General features: G+C 41.9%; 1 protein-coding gene across 3 annotated transcripts in view; it reads right to left on the minus strand.

The window, feature by feature from the left end:
- SERPINF1 (serpin family F member 1) overlaps positions 1–18,580 on the minus strand; it is a 108,770-nt gene that overhangs the window by 3,353 nt on the left and 86,837 nt on the right. For all 3 annotated transcript variants that reach the window (XM_089657737.1, XM_089657747.1, XM_089657756.1), the window contains one exon: positions 1,016–1,226. In XM_089657737.1, the coding sequence (XP_089513863.1) occupies positions 1,016–1,226 (211 nt within the window). The remainder of the gene's footprint in view (positions 1–1,015; positions 1,227–18,580) is intronic.

Genomic DNA, 18,580 nt, shown 5'->3' on the forward strand with positions numbered 1-18,580 from the left:
TGCTACCCATTCACACCTGAGACCTTGTAACACTACCAAATCACATGACACTGGGGAGAGAAAATGGCTAATTAGGCCCAATATGGACATTTTCACTTAGGGGTGTACTCACTTTTGTTGCCAGTGGTTTAGACATTAATGGCTGTGTGTGGAGTTATTTTGAGGAGACCGCAAATTTACACTGTTATACAAGCTGTACACGCACTACTTTACATTGTAGCAAAGTGTCATTTCTTCAGTGTTGTCACATGAAAAGATATAATAAAATATTTACAAAAATGTGAGGGGTGTACTCACTTCTGTGAGATACTGTACATATTTGTGTTTTTATTTGCAATACTACTGCGTGATACTAATGAGCTTTGGAAAGTTGAGGTCTTCAGCATTCTTCAAGCATCCAATTTTGTTTTTTGCATTATGTGTAGAAAATTGTTATGGGGAATTTAGTTGCAAATCAGACATACAAGTTACACATTGCTTAGACCCTGAGCAGCTGCTCGTGCCCCCTCTCCAGCCTGGCATTACAGTGAGTGCTGGACTGTGAGTGACTGACAGTCACCGATGTCTGCTCCAGGAAAACCGTGAACTGAGGGATCAGCAGTCATGTGATTGCTCAGTTCTCCAGCTTAGAGCCGGGGACAGCTGCAGCATCAGACCAATGCTGCAGTATCAGACCAATGCTGCAGCATGGAGGTGAGTATGTATGTTTGTTTTTTAATACGTCCACGCATCTCCTTTAAAAAACATCTTCAGCCTGCATAGGTACTGTATCTATGCAAATACTGACTTTGAAGACCAATATCTGCAGAGGTTAAGGCACCACCACCGACCCCCACCACACACACACCTAATTGGTTGCTCATTATCTGAATACTGTTACAAGTCAGATGAGAACCTTCTGTATTTCAGCAAGTGCTGTGAGGAGTTAAATACATAATATAAAATGTACCACGTAGTATAGTTTAAAAAGTTTTGTAAGAAACTTTCAAATTTATAAAAAAAAAAAACAACCTACTCATATCTGCAAATGCGCTACCAAGTTCTGCCTCGTAGTCCAGCTTCATTTTTGGTACACTAAGCTTCATGGTGACCGATTGTAACGCCTGGTCTATATCATGGACAAATTCAGATGTTAAACCCTCTTCAATCAGGGTAAGGTTCTGGGTTACCGTAAGAGGCAGGAAGAACATGATGCTGATTCCTCCACTGAGTGGCAGCTGTATAATCTGGGAACAGGAGAAGAGAAATGAAAACTCCACATTACAAGACAATCCTACTTAATGAAATATTGCAACTTTTTTTAAGACATTCTTGTTTTTGAGACACATCTGTGTTTTATTAAATAAATAACATATGACTGTAAAAGTAATAACCTTATTTACTCAGTTTTTGCCTGTTAAAAGCTTAGTACACCTATTAAAAATGGTCTGAGGTACCTGAGACAGTTGTCTGAGAATCTAGCCAGCTGCTTTTCTTTATTGTACCAAAGCTCTGCTGTATATTTATCTGCATTCTCAGCAGCTCAGACACAGTCTATACCATGGGTGGGCAAACTTTTTGACTTGAGGGCCGCAATGGGTTCATATCTTGGACCCGGGGGGCCGGACCAAGAGTAGATGAATGATGTGTATGTGTCATCCATAGTAAGTATAGTAATATTCCCCCATAGTAAGCATAGTAATTAATCCCCCATATAGTAATTCATCCCCCATAGTAATTCGTCCCCCATAGTAATTCGTCCCCCATATAGTAATTCGTCCCCCATATAGTAATTCGTCCCCCATAGTAATTCATCCCCCATATAGTAATTCATCCCCCATAGTAATTCATCCCCCCATATAGTAATTCATCCCCCATATAGTAATTCATCCCCCATAGTAATTCATCCCCCACATAGTAATTAATCCCCCATATAGTAATTTATCCCCCATATAGTAATTCATCCCCCATATAGTAATTCATCCCCCATATTAATTCATCCCCCATATAGTAATTCATCCCCCATAGTAATTCATCCCCCATATAGTAATTCATCCCCCATAGTAATTCATCCCCCATATAGTAATTCATCCCCCATATAGTAATTCATCCCCCATAGTAATTCATCCCCCATATAGTAATTCATCCCCCATATAGTAATTCTTCCTTCCCTGGAGAAGGAAAAGACCCCACCAGCAGTTATTGTTTGTGTCACAGAACCAGTACAAAACTGTTTATTTTTTAGTCGAGGCTGTGTATTCCACTTTAGTGTCTCAATTGATAGCTATAGCACTACCTGCATGGGGATGCATAGGACACCTGTGCATCCCCAAGCAGGTATACACAGACCTCACACAGGGCACAGATTCATATTCCCCCATGGGAACAAGGCCTTAAACTTAGGATTCTCCCGTTACTTTACCTACTACAGTGTGTAATCTTGTTCTTCAGAAACCAGAAAGTGCCTGAGTTTTTTCTCTTTCCCTATTCAATACATTTTTTAAATATGTTGGATATTCCTGGACAAGCAATTGCTTGTTTCTAAATGATTCTATACACTTTACCCCTTTCCAGAAAATGATGTCAAGAAATGGTCTACTCCCCCTGAGTTTAACGCTCCAGTGCCTCGTCTTATCAAGGCTCAGGCCATCCCTATCGAGGATGCTCTGTCATTTAAGGACCCTTCTGATAAAAAGCTAGTTCTTTCCTACTATTTAGTTGCATCAATCCTTCAACCTTTGTTAGCTACAGATCTCACTTCCTAGACTTTAGCTACTTGGTCCATATCTCTATGTAGGGATCAGGTGGCTGCTGGCGTTGGTCCTCATTTTATTGACTATGGTGACCAAATACTGTTGCATCACAATTATTGTGTGATGGACTACTTGGTCATCTTCTGTCTCAGGAAACCCTTTCTTTGGTTCAGATTCGCAGAGCAATCTGGCTTAAGAGTAGAGCAACAGTGTAAGACAGCTTGTTAAGGTTACTCTTCATGGGAGACCGTTTGTTTGACTCTTCATTATCATTAAAAGGTCTACAGTGATGAGAGTAATCAATCACCCCACCTATGTACACATATGGATCCACAGAGCAGGTTGACACCTTCCTATCCTACATTAAAACATTGTTTTTGTTCCTCCAAGTACTGTTTTTAGTTCCTGGACTCACAAGTCTTCTTTCACTTTCTTGACTTCTGAGAAGGCAATCCAAGAATCTGCAGCAATATCTGCTTCAGCATGAAGGTCTGCCCCACCAGCTCCATCTCAGGTAGGTGACGTGATGGCCTTTGTGGAGATCTGGGAAGGTTGCTCAGGTAACTCTTCAGTGAGAGAGATAGTCTCTCAAACATAGCCATTTAAAGATTGTTGAACCTGAGTGTTATTGTTCCCTTTCTATAACAGAAGGGTTTTACTCAAACCTAATCAGGTTGGAAGACGTTTAGTCCTACTACCTATACCAGTTGTCAATTCATCTTAGTCCCTGGAGTACTGTTGGGGGAAATGTGAATGTAATCTGCAAACACATTGTATTAGTACTTTACATGCACCATGATGGTATTGGTACCTCAGTCAGTGTGATTGATGTGTAAAGGAGAAAATTACCTGGTTGGCTGGCATACTTGTCGTCTGCTTTGTAATATAGGGTATTTTAAAAGTCTATAGCATTTCTTTTGACAACTTCTCCAGGATTTGTCCCTGAATTTAATTACAAGCATAAATATCTACTATACACAGAAGGGTATTTATTCCTAATTTTATACATACCTGTTTGCAGTTCCAAAACCCAAAGGAGGCCTTTCTCCCATCAATATATTCATACTCCCACAAATATTTTGGATGGAATCTTTTTGGGCAGTTATTGCCTTCTAGCATTCATCTTCAAAAGGAATGCACATTTAAACATTCCTGCCTTTCTTGGTCACCAGTGTTTTCTTTGATTTGCTGTGGCTGACCACCATTATGAGCTAACAGCTCTTTCTTCTGCCTTTCTTTGGTCCCTAGATTATTCACAAAGCTTGCATCTAGTTCTCGGCCTTCTTCATCTCGAAGGAATTATGATCATTGCAAAGAGATATAGTTATATAATTCTTATGGACTATGCCTCCCAACTGGGGTATACAGTTATATATTTGGACACAGGCACAATTTTATTTGTTTTCAGGTATTTACCAAAACATATTCAAGCTATAGTAGTAGTAGTAGTATAGTATATATAATGGATTGAAAAAAAGGGGGGCTACTCTTAAGAGCTGTAATTCCTAAATCCTTCCTCCAATTTGGATGTACATACCCTCAAATTAAACCTGAGAGTGTGCACTTTCAGCCCCTATCCATTTTATAAATATCGCTTGAATATATTTTGGTAAATACCTGAAACAAAAACTAAAATTGTGCCTGTGTCCAAATATATATGGACCTAACTGTATATATTAGGATTTAATTTGTGTATGTTGTTCTTTATTGGGAGGTGATGCTGATAATTTTTCCTGCAGCTGCTATGGTTGGAATTTTGTAATAATTGGACAATTATGGTTTTATCAATTAGTAGGTTTTTGTATAGTCTAGGTTTTTCAAAAAAACAATTATTTTCATTCTAACCTTTACATGTGTCAAGTGGTTTACTGGGACTTTCACTTATGTAGGGATACACTATAGAATTGATGCATTGAGGTTGAGCTTAAGTCTGTTTTTTATTAATTCCTTTTTTCATCACAAAGAGACCTTTCAGACCTTAGATTCCACTCTGTTAATCATGCTCTGGATCTGGAAGAACTTTAGATAGATCCTGAACATCAATAAGTCATTTCTGATTTTGCTGAAGTGTTGGAAGTGTTGGATTACTTGGACCTTCACCTGGATACCTTTTACACAAAGTTTCACTACCCCTGGAGAAGCTGACAAACCTGCAGGGCAGGTTTTGCAGTTTCCATCTTGTCATCAGTCTTCCCTGTGGAGCTGCCTATGCTGATATTGATGATATCCACCTTTAAAGCAGATCCATTTTGCCCATTCCTCACAGGGTTTGAAAAGTCCAATCTTTCTCTGGAAAACATGGTTTACATGCTCAAACCAAGATGTCTCTGTTGTGATGCTTTCTTTCCCTTGCATTCTTAAAGTGCAGGTCTTTTTTTCCTTAATATTGCAAGACTGCCTTCTGGAATTGGGTGGCAGGATGTATGGAGTCTGGAGCATCTGTTTGTTCATGTTTGTCTGTTTAGGGTTGGAATCCAAACTTTCAGTCAACATTCTGGAGTTGCAAGCAATATATTGCTGCATTGGATCCCCCTTCTGGTCAGACATCTGGTTCGGGTCCAGTCTGAAAATGCCACAGCTTTGGCTTACATCAGGGGTCACCAGGAGTATGGCGATGGCAATGGGAGTAGAGTCCATCCTGTCCTGGGCAAGCTTCATTTTCCACTGATCTGCATGGTGCACATTCCTCAGTTGGAGAGCTGGCTGCAGATTTCCTAGTGAGATAGTATCTGGACTAAGGGGAATGGTCTCTCCATCTAGAGGTGTTTCAGGATGTGTCTGGCCTTGGGGAACACTAGATGTGGATTTGCTAGCATCTCAGTTAAGCAAGAAGCTGGACAGATTTGTCTCCAGAGCAAGGATCTGAAAACAGATACTTGGATGCCTTGTGCTGTAGGATCTCTATGCCCTGATATAAGCATTTCCTGTACTACCTTATCTGCTTCCTAGCATTGAAAGTAAGGACATTCCAGTTATTTTCATAACTCTAGATTGACTTTGCACAGAGTGGTACACCTACATTGGACGTCTGTTAGCCAACGCTTCGTAGCCTCTGCCAGATCGACTTTCCCGGACAGCAATCTTCCATCCTGCTTCTTGTTCAACGGTTTTGACAGTTGGGTTGTTGAAGCCCAGCTTCCGAGATACACAGCCATTGGGGATTCTATTATCCTGACCATACTTTAAGCTCATAAATCTACTTCTCACAAGATCCATAATCAAATGAAAGCATTTTTTTTGCTGTTCTGAAGCTTTGGGGTTTCCCCATATACCTTTTCAGTGTGCTGCATTCTTTCTTTCCTTTAGCTGAGGGGTAGAGCATACTTGGACTTTAGTACTGTCAAGGGTCCGGCATCTGCCCTGTCTTCTTTTTCAATGCCACCTTGCCACTAATTTACAAATTCATATTTAATTTGAATTTAAACATAGTATTGTCAGTGTTACAACCCCACCCCCCCTTAAACCTGGTTATAAGGCCATTACTTTAAAGCTGTTATCCTGTATGGTAGCGCTCCATGTGGCCATAACGTCAGCTAGATGTGTCTCCTGTTTGTCAGCATTATCCTGTAAGGAGCCCTATTTGCCAAGGTTGTTTTGCACCTAAGGACTTTTTTGCCTAAGGTGGTCTCTGCATTTTACCTCAATTAAGTGTCTTGTTATGTTTTTGTAGTACGTTGTAGTGTGTGTATGTAGTTTTGTGTCAAACTATATTTCATCCCAAGAAGATCTCTCTTGAGGTTTTCTCTTGAGGTTTTAACTCTCAGCCACTGATTATTTTGTACAAATTGAATCTTTGTCTATTGACAAATTTCTATTCCAGAAGGAGGTTCTCCAACTTCCACATCCACAAAGTGGATTTGACAGATTGTTGCGCAGGCATGAGTTGAGAGATAAAGTGCCTCCTTTTCCCATTAAAGCTTACTCAGCTAGAGCAATGAGTATCTCTTGGGCTTTTCATTATCAGGCCTCTGTGACTCAGATCTGTAAGGCTACAGCCTGTTTTTCTGTTTGCAAATTGTATAGATTTTATAAGGTAGATATATCTACCTCAGCTTTTGCTAGCTGTAGCCAGAGTTCTGTTTAATGCCCATGTTTTCCCCTTGTTTTGCCTTTTTATCTTGTTAGGCTGCTTCACCTATGATATTTAGGTGAACCCACCCCTCAGTTAACACTCCATTTGGACGAACTTCCGTTGCTTAATAATACCAACCTGTGTCAGTCAATGGATGATTGAGAATGATTTGTACACCCACCAGAAAACCCATTGAGAGACACAACTTGATGGTATTTAAGCAACATGGAGTTATACTGCTGCCTACTAGAGAAATTGACACTAGCCACATAAAAACTGAGGGCCTGCCCATTTAAGTCTATAACCCCTCCCACCTCATCAGTGGTGGCAAGCAGGTCAAAGAGGAAAGTTAGAAAATGGGGGGAGAAAGCTGTGTCCCTCAATGGACTGAGAATCTGAGAAAAGAATTTTATGGTGAAAGAAAAAAATCCTATTTTTCTTATCCATTGAAGGAAACAGAATTTAGAAACTTGGGTTATATTTCTGCCTACAGAAGGATTGGACACTGGCAAACAAAAAAAATGTGGGCCAGCCCAGGATAATCTCTACTACAACCAGCATGCCTCAGTTTTTCACTTGTGTCCTGGGAGGTTGGATGCCTTTTCACCCTCCTAGTCTAACCTTTTTTTGTGTGCTACTTTTTTCACTTCTTCAATTAGGATTCCTGTTTTGTCGCTGGTCTGTACATGGTTATCCAGATCGGCTTTTCCTCCGTAGTGGCACACGTCAACCATCAGGGAGGAATGGTGGCAGGAGAGTGTCCTCTACTCTTGAATGTGTTCCAGGATCTGTGTCACAGATAGAGGATGCTTTATGTGGACCTCCTGGCCTCCAGGTTCAACTAAATACTAGACAGGTTTTCATCCAGGTACAGGGGTCCTCTAACTGAAGCAGTGGATGCTCTGGTGGTTTTGTGGAACTCCTTCCTTGTCTGCAGGATCTAGATGGAGGGCATTTCAGTGATCCTCATAGCTCCCGACTGGCCCAAGCAGATTTGGTACTCTAACCTGATCAGACTCCTGGCAGATGCTTCATGGGATTCTCCATAGTTTCTGGGTCTTTGTCTTAAGGATAGGTTTACCACTTGCTTCACAGATGCTGGCTTCAACAGTGTTCCTGTTGAATTCAAGGCTCTGAGGAACAAAGGCATTTCTGAATTAGTGATTTCCACAGTTCTAAAAATTAGGAAGTCTCCTTCCTGCAAGATCTTTCACAGAACATGGAAGGTATACTTCACTTGGTGCAGACCGAGAAACTTTCATCCCAAGAAATTCTCAGTGGGGCAAATCTTGGCAGGTGGGCATCGGTCAGCATTTGACCCTAGCAACCATCATGAATCATGTCTGTGTTTGCAATCTTTCTCCAGAAACTGCTGGCTTCCCACTCTTTGATTAAGAACTTTTTGCAGGATGTTTGCCATATGGCTCCCTCTGTGCACTCCCCTGTGGGATATGAATCAAGTCTTTTCTGTGGTTCAAAAACTATCTTTCGAACCACTCAGGGATGTTCCCTACTTTCCTCTCACTTACAAGGTTGCTTTCTTCGTTGCCATCACCTCTGTGGATTGGATGTCTTTGCTGTCTGTCTTAACCTGTAAAGAATTCCTTCTGGTTCTACACAGGGAAAGGTGGAGTTGAGGCCAAGAACCTCCTTCCTTCAGCCTTTAACCTCAAACAGGGCATCACTCTTCAATCACTCTGCTTGTCTCTAGTTCAGAAGGAAATCTCCTTTAAAGTTGGAGTAAACTCCCTTTGTTGATTTACACCTACAGGTAAACCTATGTTAAGGCTTACCTTTTAGGTACTGTAAATATCTCCTAAACGTGCACCATTTAGGAAATATTTACATGTAAAGCAGCCTGTGACATCACCAGCGCATGCACACTGTGCTCTCAATGGACAACATGCTCATGTTAGACAGACTGACTTCTCATCCCACCATTTCTTGATGGCTCAGGCAGATCATCATCCAAACCTATGGTCTTAAAGCAATTGTAAAGGTTTTTTTTTTTAATATAACAAAAATGTCTATACTTACCTGCTGTGTGCAGTGGTTTAGCACAGAGCAGCCCAGATCCTCCTCTTCTCGGTCCCCCGCAGGCTCTCCTGGCTCCTTGTGTCTCTCGGGTGCCCCCACAGCAAGCAGCTTGCTATGGGGGCACCCACTGCTCCATTTGCTTACCTGCTGTGTGCCGTAGTGTTGCACAGAGCAGCCCAGATCCTCCTCTTCTCAGTCCTCCACAGGATCTCCTAGCTCCTCCTGTCTGTTGGGTGCCCCCACAGCAAGCAGCTTGCCCATTCACACACGGAGCCACACTTGGACCCGCCCCCTCTCTCCTCATTAGCTAACTGGCTGTGATTGACAGCAGCAGAAGCCAATGGCTCCCACTTGCTGTCTCAGCCAATGAGGAGGCAGAGACCCGGGACAAGTAAGGCTTTCATTCACATCGCTGGATCACAAAGAGGCTCAGGTGAGTATTGAGGGGAACTGCTGCACACAGGAGGTATGCATTAAGGTAAAAAAAACTTTCAGCCTTTACAACTACTTTAAAGATTGGGTTCAACATTTTTCTGTCAAGGCACACTCCACTAACACTGTGAGTGCTTCTTGGGCTTTTCAGCATCAACCAACCTTCGTTTTGGCCAGGCTACCACCCGGGTTTCTTTTCACACATTCTCCAAAGGTGGATATTCAGGCCTCATCTGAAAGTTTGATGCTTTTCTTCAGGCAGCTCTTTGGGCTGCACTCCATCCCCAGTTTTGTTTTGTTTTTTGGTCTCTGAATTACTGTGTCCGAGAATGGAAAAAACATTTTGTACTCACAGAAAAATCCTTTTCTTGGAGTTGAAGGACACAGGTCCGAATCTTCGGTTTACTATCTTGCTCTTTGTACTGCTTTGCTACAAAACTGAAGCATGCTGGAAGTTGGAGGGGTTATACTGGCCTGGTATAATTTTTTTTTTTTTTTTTGCAGAGTCCAAACCTTCTGTAGGCAGTAGTATGACCCAGCAGTCTCTGAATTCATGTGTCCCTCAATAGACTCCAAGAAAAGTGTTTTACAGTGAGTACAAAAAATCCAATTTTGTCATATGACAATAAGATATATGCACAACCACTCCTTACTTACAGGAACTCTGAACTACAGCATCCTGTGCTGATTGTTACTAATTTACTCATCATGAGTTCAATTTCAAATAGAGAGGTATTCTATTAATATCAGCAGGAAAGGCTCTGCAACAGACGAGTTGGTCATTATTCATTAGTACTGGTGGCTTAACAGGGCATTGTCAGGGACAAATGGGGGATGTTGATATATACTGTTCTAGAATGGAAGGGCTTGGCATTTTTTATAACAGTAGGCTGGCATTTTTACAATGTAATGATCTTGGGTAAGTCCACCAATTGCCCTTTCTAATGTTAGAGACCATGGCGTTTGGTGGGGTGACATGGGGCTGTCACTCTACTTACAGCATCTGTGTATATTTATTAATTCTGATGTAAAGAATAGGGCAGAATGCAAAAAGAACCCTCATTTGATTTCAAAATGGCCACAGTGGAACAACCAAAAACTTCAATGAGGACATCTTCCATAAGGAGACTCCAAGAGAAATATGAAGGCAGTGAGGAATTTTATTATTTTCTGCAGGTGGCTTTGACTGAAAGTGGTTATAAACGCTCAAGGTTTTTTATCTTCATGCATTCTATGCCACTTGCTATGGAGGCACCCAATGGGAAGGAGGCGCTAGGAGTGCCGGCGGGGGACCCGAGAAGAGAAGGATCTGGGCTGCTCTGTGCAAAACCACTGCACAGAGCAGGTGAGTATAACATTTGTTTGTCTTTTAAAAAACAGAGCCTTTAGTATTGCTTTAATCATCTTAGAGAAATAAAAAATGGAAGAGTGATCATTTCTTTCTCATCTATTGAGGGACACACAAAGTCCTTACCTCCACACATTGAGCTCACGAGGAGGTGATTGGAACAAAACCTTGGTCCAATGTGAGCTCAGATGGATCTATAAATTAAATGCCACTTAATTTCCAGGATTAAATGAAACAATGCCTTTTAAGCCATTCTTGGAGGGTTTTGTATCAGGTGGATGTGAAAAAGATTTTTAATTGTTTAATTTTCTTTCCTTTTTTTTTTTTTTGTTTTGTTTTTGCATATATATGATAAATAAATATATATTGCAATGTGGTAATAAAGTTTGCTGAACTGTTGTAAAAATGTTATGAACATATATTAGGATTAATCATATATCTTTTTGTGCATGTAATTCCATAACCCTTTTTTTTCCATACATCAATTTTGCCCTTTATTTGTTTATTCTCCCTTTTTTTAATTGTTTCCTTTTTTCCTCTTTTTTTCTTTTTTTTTTTCTTTTTCATACATATATTTTGTCCTTTATTTGTCTATTCTCCCCCTTTTTTTTCAATTATTTCCTATTTTCCCCTTTTTTTCTTTTTCTTTCTTTTACTCATCATCATTATCATATTTTATTAGTTATTTTTCCAGTGGGGAATTTTTGGTGCTGCCCTGATGCCTCCCCAGTGCATGGAAGCCGCTGTCCCCTTCTGGGGGCTGGGGCCGCATCTGACCGGGTCCGTGGGACGATGCCTTCAATCATCAGAGGGAGGCTTGGTTTGACCTCCTCCTGGCCATCCCTGGTTCCTGGTAACATATTTTTTTGCTACAAATCTCATGATTCCTCTCTACATTACTGCTAGTGCTGGTCTATTTGGCATGTCCTATATGGAGTTTGGCGTACTGTGACCAGTCTCTGCTGGACTTGCATGCTGCATGTCCCCTTTCCCACCATTCAGTGTTGAGGAAGCATCTCCACACTGCTGCTCCTTCACTTCAAAGAGCCACGTAGAACTCCTATTTTCAGTCCATTCCTGCTGTCTGCCTACAGTAACCTTTGTTACTTGTGACCAATTGACCCTTACTGGCTACCAGCAGTCTGGGTTTCGTGAGTACCTGAGGCCTTGCCTTAAAGCAGAGCTCCACTTTAAAGAAGAAGCCACACTTGTCTGCATTCTACCCCCCCCCCCGCCACATTTATTATTATTATACAGGATTTATATAGTACCAACAGTTTGCACAGCACTTTACAAAATGGCACCTTTTGGGGGGGAGTGGGAATGGGTACCTTATTTTGACAGGTACCCACTCCCTCTTCCGGCTCAGTTTGCCATGGCCCCCCTTCTTTCCCTGCAGCCTTCTGGTACACTTCACAGGTCCCAGAAGACTGCAGCCCATTCACAAAGTGCAGTGTGCTTCGTGCATGCGCAGTAGGTTTCCCTTAGTCAAGATGGTGGCACCAGCACCCAATAGCCAGTTGAAGAAATGGCTCAGGTAAGTGCCCTAATATTAAAAGTATTTTTAGCTGCTGAGTTTAATTTTTTATTTTTTTGTGGGGGGGGGCTTTTATTGATTTAATGCTACGCAGTCACGACATGTCTGTTTCAAGACATAGAGGGGGCAGCCTCGCTGCTACAGGTGACCCCAGATCACACTGTCATAATACCAGGATCATTTGTTCCACGCCTTCCAAGGTCACTAATGCCTGCAATCTTGGAGTCCCGGTACTCAACAATTACCTCATCTCTACCACATCTTTTGGTATTCCACCTTAGTTCTGCCCGGTGTCAACCTGCGTTTCTGCTACAATCACAGAAAACTTTGTGGCCCAGTTTACCCAGTTTCTGGCTGGTTCTGACTTCTGAGGCTCTAAGTGTGCTCCCCTGCAGATTTTTTTTTTTTTTTTTAACAATTGACTTTAATTCCGGAAGAAAAAGCAGAACATATGAACAAGAATGAGCTACAAGAAAGCATAGCATGTTATCATATCATGTAATACACAGTTTACAAATTAGTTTCGGAGCAAACTCAGTAGTATAATCAAAACAATAGGAAGCATTCACATAATAAAACGTTTACAATTTGCAGGTATAATCATCAAATCTGATAGAATAGTAAGAACAGAGGAAAATGAAAAGCAAGAGAATAGCATAAGTAAGGACAGATCTGTCTCCGCAAGAGATGCTCAGTAATCACCAGCATGACCTACATGTCCAAAAGAGAAAAAGAGCTTTTCGCCCATCAGCCGTTTTATATCTTTCCGAAAAAGTGAAAGCATACCAACTGGACCACAATTTGTGAAACCTGGGAACCATGTCATCAGTCATAGTGTCTGTTCCAATTCCTGAATAACATTAACCCCTGTTATCCAGTCTTGAATCGAGGGGGTGTGAGCGGTCTTCCAATGTCTGGGAATGAAGGACTTAGCTGCATTCAAAAGGTGCTGCACTAAGGATCTCTTGTATGATTTCATTGAGCACTCAGAAAAATGGAGGAGGCAACATTCAGGAGTTAAGGGCAATGCAGTCTCTGTAATAGAGTAGATCAACTCTTGAACTTCATCCCAGAATGGTTTAAGTCATGGACATTGCCACCAAACATGGAACAAGGAGCCCTCCGCTCACTCACAGCGCCAACATAACCCTGATGTCTGGGGGAAAACACCTATTTAACCTGTCCAGTGTAGCGTACTAACATGTTAACAATTTGTAGGAGGTTGCTTGAGTCCTGGTGCTGATGGAGCATTTATGAGCAAAAATGCAGGCTTTTCTCCATTGGTCATTGGAGAACTTTGCCTGAAAGGCTATTTCCCAATCTAGCCAAAAATTGTCATGGGTGACAGAAAGATCTTTTTGAAGCCAAGAATAGGCCAAAGAGGTGGTTTTGTCAACGGGGTTCCTTTTCAGACATCGTTTCTAGAGTCGTAAGGGGTCTGGAGAAGGCTGCCTTCTGTCTGTGGTTAGTCAAGTAATTATGTATTTGAAAATAAGTCTAGTATGGAAGAGAAACCTGACCACATATCTCCTGAAGCTCTCCTTTGGACCTAACTTCCCCTCGCTTGAGACAATGAGTCGCCAATAGAGAGACCCAACTCGTACACCGGAATCACTCCACATTCCAACCCAGGAGGAAACTCGAGATTATCAGCAATGGGGGTGAGGGGGCCTGGAGCGCTAGTAAAACTTTCAATTTTTGCAAGATTATGATATGCATCTAAACTTGCACCAATTAAGAGATGAGCCATCAAACGCTTCGAATAGGTAGACACTGGCAACCATGGTGAAAATCTTAAAGGAGCTGAAGAATAGGAGCTTTTAAGGGAAACCCAGTGTTTATGTATGGGGTGACAATTCCAGTCTATGATTCTGGTAAAGTGAGTAGCAAAATAATACTTTTTAAAGTCTGGCAACCCCATACCACGGAACTTCTAGTGCACGTGATTAGTTGAAATCGAATCCTTGTTTTTTTTTATTGGCCCACACAAAGGCTCTCTGAGCCTGTTGTAATTGCTTAAAAAAGATGTAGGGGAGCCTAATAGGGATAGCATTCATACAGTTCAGTATACGAGGGAGAAAATTAATTTTGATGATCGCTGTTCTGCCCAACCAGGAGAAGGTTTTCGCATTCCAGATTTTAAGAGCATTCAGAATCTTGCATAATAAGAGGACAAAGTTTTGCTTGTAGAAATCCTCCAAATTTTGGGTAAGCCAAATGCCTAAATATTTAAGGGCTAGAGGGACCCATTTAAAAGAGCAATTTCAGTTAATGAGGGCTAAGGAGGAAGAGTGGATAGTTAAATTCAAGGCCTTTGACTAAGTGTAGTTAATTTTCAAATTCGAGAGGAAATATTAGCGGTCAAATAAGCTCAAAAGGTTAGGTACGGATATGTGGGGTTTGGATATGAAAAATAACAGGTCTCCATTTTGTAAGTCTCATTGTTAATGCAAAATCCATGAATCACCTCATTTTGCTGAACCAGCCAAATGAAGGGTTCAAAGGTAAGGATGAACAGAAGGAGTGACAGAGGGCAACTCTGTCTCGTTCCATTCTTAATAGTGATTGTGTCAGAGAGAGTGCAATTGACCTTGATCTTAGCTGTGGGGTTTTGGCACAGAGCAGCGACTTGTTCTGGCCCAATGATATCAGAGAGATAAGGCCTAAGCCGGTTAGCCAGTATTTTTGCAAGCAGTTTTATGTCAGTGTTGAGTAGCGAAATAGGTCTGTAGCTTGTGCATTCAGCAGGGTCTTTATCTTTTTTGGGGATTACAGTAATATGTGCAAGAGAGAAGGAAGGGGGTATTGACTGAGACGTAGTTAGATAGTAAAAGATCTGGAGTAGAGGCATATAGAGCAGAGAACTAAAGGTCTTATAATACTGTGACGTCAACCCGTCTGGGCCTGGGCTCTTCCCCGGTTTTTAGCTTTTGATAGCATTAGCCAGTTCCACCTACCCAATGGGACATTCTAGCAATTTGACATCTGAGCGGTTTAGGGAGGTCAGTTGGCTTTTCCTAAGAAAATCCTCAATTAAGTCAGGTTTTTCACTTTTAAGATTTTTGGGGGTGTGAGTGGGGGGAGCAAATTATACAGGTTGGTGTAGTATTGATGGAACAATAAAGCAATCACTTTACTATCGTGTTCCAGGGTACCTTTCGAGTTCCTGACCCCATGGATATTTTAATTTAGCTTAGCCTCACGCAAGACCTGGCCAAGAAATGCCCACCTTTATTTGCTCCCTCATAATAAACTAATTTTTTGAAGAATAAGGAACGTTTGTAATTAGTGTCTAGAATAGCCTGTAATTCCAACCACGCCTTCTGAAGTGCAGCCGCCATAGAATTAGCAAGGGATAGTTTATGCTGGGATTCAAGTTTCGCGATGTTTGTGGAAATTTCAGCAATTCTTCTGGTCTGTTCCCGTTTCCACCTAACTGCCCCACTTAATAAGCACTCTGCGAACAATGCATTTGTGTGCCTCCCACATGTTAATAGGCAAAGTTTCCATGGCCTTGTTGGCATCAAAATAATGCTTAATAGTAGTGGTGACAGCGGTCAGAATTTCCATATTAGTCAACAAGGCAAGGTTAAGACTCCAGTTAAACGTCTTAGCTACCTGGCTGGGGAGAGTCAACCTAAGTGTTATTGAGGCATGGTCTGACAAGGATTGGATCCCAATCTTATCGTCAAGCACCAGAGGGAGGTCTCTCTGTGAGATAAAAAGATAATCAATCCTAGCATAACAATTGTGCTGTGGAGAGTAGCATGTTTAATCACAACCAGTGAGGATCTCCAAACGTCAATCAGCTGCAAAGATCTCAGGAATAGTTTGATCTTTTTAAGATTTTTATATGCAATGCAAGTAGACCTGTCTAAAGCAGGGTCAAGAGGAATGTTTGTCTCCCCCTAGAATTATGCAACCAGACGCGAACCTTTTAAGCTCATCAACAACTTGCTGACAAAAGAAAATGTGGGCTGAGTTGGGGGAAGTAGACAATGGCCAAGGTGATTGTCATACCCGCCCATGTGCCTTTTAAGAAGACGCATCTATCCTCTGAGTCAATTGATTGGTCTGTGATCGAAATCTGTGGCTCCTTACTGAGCAATATGGTGACCCCCTTAGTCTTAGCCAAGGTATCAGTAGAATGGTATGCTTTCGTAAAGTATTTACTTGACAACTTCGGTATCTGTCCAGTTTTAAAATGCTTTTCCTGCAGGAACACTATGCAAGGCTTGACTTTGTGAAGTTCCCGTAACAGTTGGGATTGCTTCTCTGGAACATTTAAGCCCCTGACATTGTGAGAGATAAGCAGAGGCTTGTTTCCTAAATTCGAGTAGGCTATGCCGGTGAAAGAAGAGAAAAGGAAAAAAGGGGGGGGGAGAGAGATGACAAGAAACCGCAAAGAATGCAGGAGTGGGCTTGCTCCAAACAAATGCGCAAAGAGAAATAAATGTCTCGTTTATCGTTAACCTATAGGATACTGCATACCAATAAGAGCAAGCGAAAAATGGTGTAGGGATAAAGTACTGTATTGCAAGGTTAAATAAGTATCAGCAGAGGTAAGGAGGAATGTTAAATGTAATGTACAACACAAAGTGGTACTCTGCCAATGTGGCGCTAATGGGAGGGGCTATCGTACAAGCAAAGCCATCAGTCACTAAGAAAAAATAGTGCCTATTGTAAAGTACACCCTAAGGACAGCAAAGATGACCAACAGATGTCAAAACATGAAGGCAGGTCTGAGCTCAGAGCCAACAACGTAAATATTAAATGCACGTTTCAGGTATTTTCAAGAACTATATCACAGGAGTCAGCATATATCCAAGAATCAGTTGCAAACACTAGAAATAACCCTTATATAAGTGCAACAATTTCAAACAAAAAGCCAATGGGCACAAAACTATTAGACCATATGGGCCCTGCTGGCCATTTATAGATAGCAGCCTAACCATCAGGCCATAAGCAATATAAAATAGCTGCACCTGGCAGATTAAACATGCTACCTAAATCAGACAGGCTGGGATGAACATGCATCCAGGGAGGCCAGACCATGGTGGTCAGCCGCATTAAAGTCTCCCCCCCAACACGCGAACCCCCAACGCCTCATCCTTCTGGAAGAGGACAGTAAGGTCTTCAAAAGAGAAGAGAACACATATTGACTAAGCACAGTCAGGTATCATCAAAATCCTCTCTAGCTCTGCGCTGTTTGGACTTCAGAGAGGACAAACTGGAGCATGGACTGCCCTGCTTCTGGTACCAGGTCTTCCTGAACTGTTCTTTGGAAGGGGTTTGCAGAGGCGTTTGTGCCGTGATAGGTACTACTGATGGAAGTCAAAATTGTTCATACCATTCAGGAAGTTCCACATTCAGGAAGTTGGAGGTCGTCACGGAAACCCAGAAGGTCTGCAGGCAGCCTGAGCAGATAGTGTTTGCCGTTCAGAGCTCCTTGTAAGGCAAAAGGAAACTGCCATCTGTAAAGAATCCCCTTCTGCATAATGGCCAGTAGGGGGCATAATGCTCTTCTATTTTTCAGCGTAATAGTGGAGAGATCGTGAAATAGGGCGAGTTCATCACCGTTAAAAGTAATGAGCTCATTTTGCCAGGCTTTTTTAAGGGTTTCTTCTTTCAGTGTGAAATTGGCAATACAGCAAATAATGTCTCTGGGAGGGGATCCAGTCACCCCCCCCCCTTGGCCTAAGGGCTCTGTGTGCTCTCTCAAAATCATTGACAGTGTTCGCAGGCCACTCTAACAGATTATTGAAGATGGATTATAAGGCTGACATGAGCTGTTCAGCAGACACAGATTCAGGGACACCTCTGACTCTAATGTTATGTTGTCTCCCTATGTTATCTAGATCTAGGTGGCGATTCACATTAACCACTTGCCTACCAGGCACTTATACCCCCTTCCCTACCAGGCCAATTTTCAGCTTTCAGCGCTGCCGCACTTTGATTGACAATTGCGCGGTCATGCAACATTGTACCCATATGAAATTTTGATCATTTTTTTCTCACCAATAGAGCTTTCTTTTGGTGGTATTTAATCGCCACTGGGCGCTTTACTTTTTGCGCTATAAATAAAAAAATTGCAAAAAATTTGAAAAAAAAAAGTTTATTTGTTTCTTTTATAAAATTTTTCAAACAGGTATTTTTTATCCTTCACTGATGTGCGTTGATGAGGCAGCACTGATGGGCACTGATAGGCGGCACTGATGGGCACTGATAGGCAGCACTAAAGGGCACTGATAGGCAGTACTAATGAGGTGGCACGGATAGGCGGCACTGATAGACAGCACTAATTAGGGGTCACGGATAGGCGGCACTGATATGCAGCACTGATAGGCGGCACTGATAGGTGACACTGATTATGGGTACTGATAGACGGCACTGACTGGCACAACCCCTGGGCACTGACTGGT

Source organism: Staurois parvus, unplaced genomic scaffold, assembly GCF_062004578.1.
Source record: "Staurois parvus isolate SC_StPar_1 unplaced genomic scaffold, SC_StPar_1.0 ptg000029l, whole genome shotgun sequence".
NCBI classification, from domain to species: Eukaryota; Metazoa; Chordata; class Amphibia; order Anura; family Ranidae; genus Staurois; species Staurois parvus.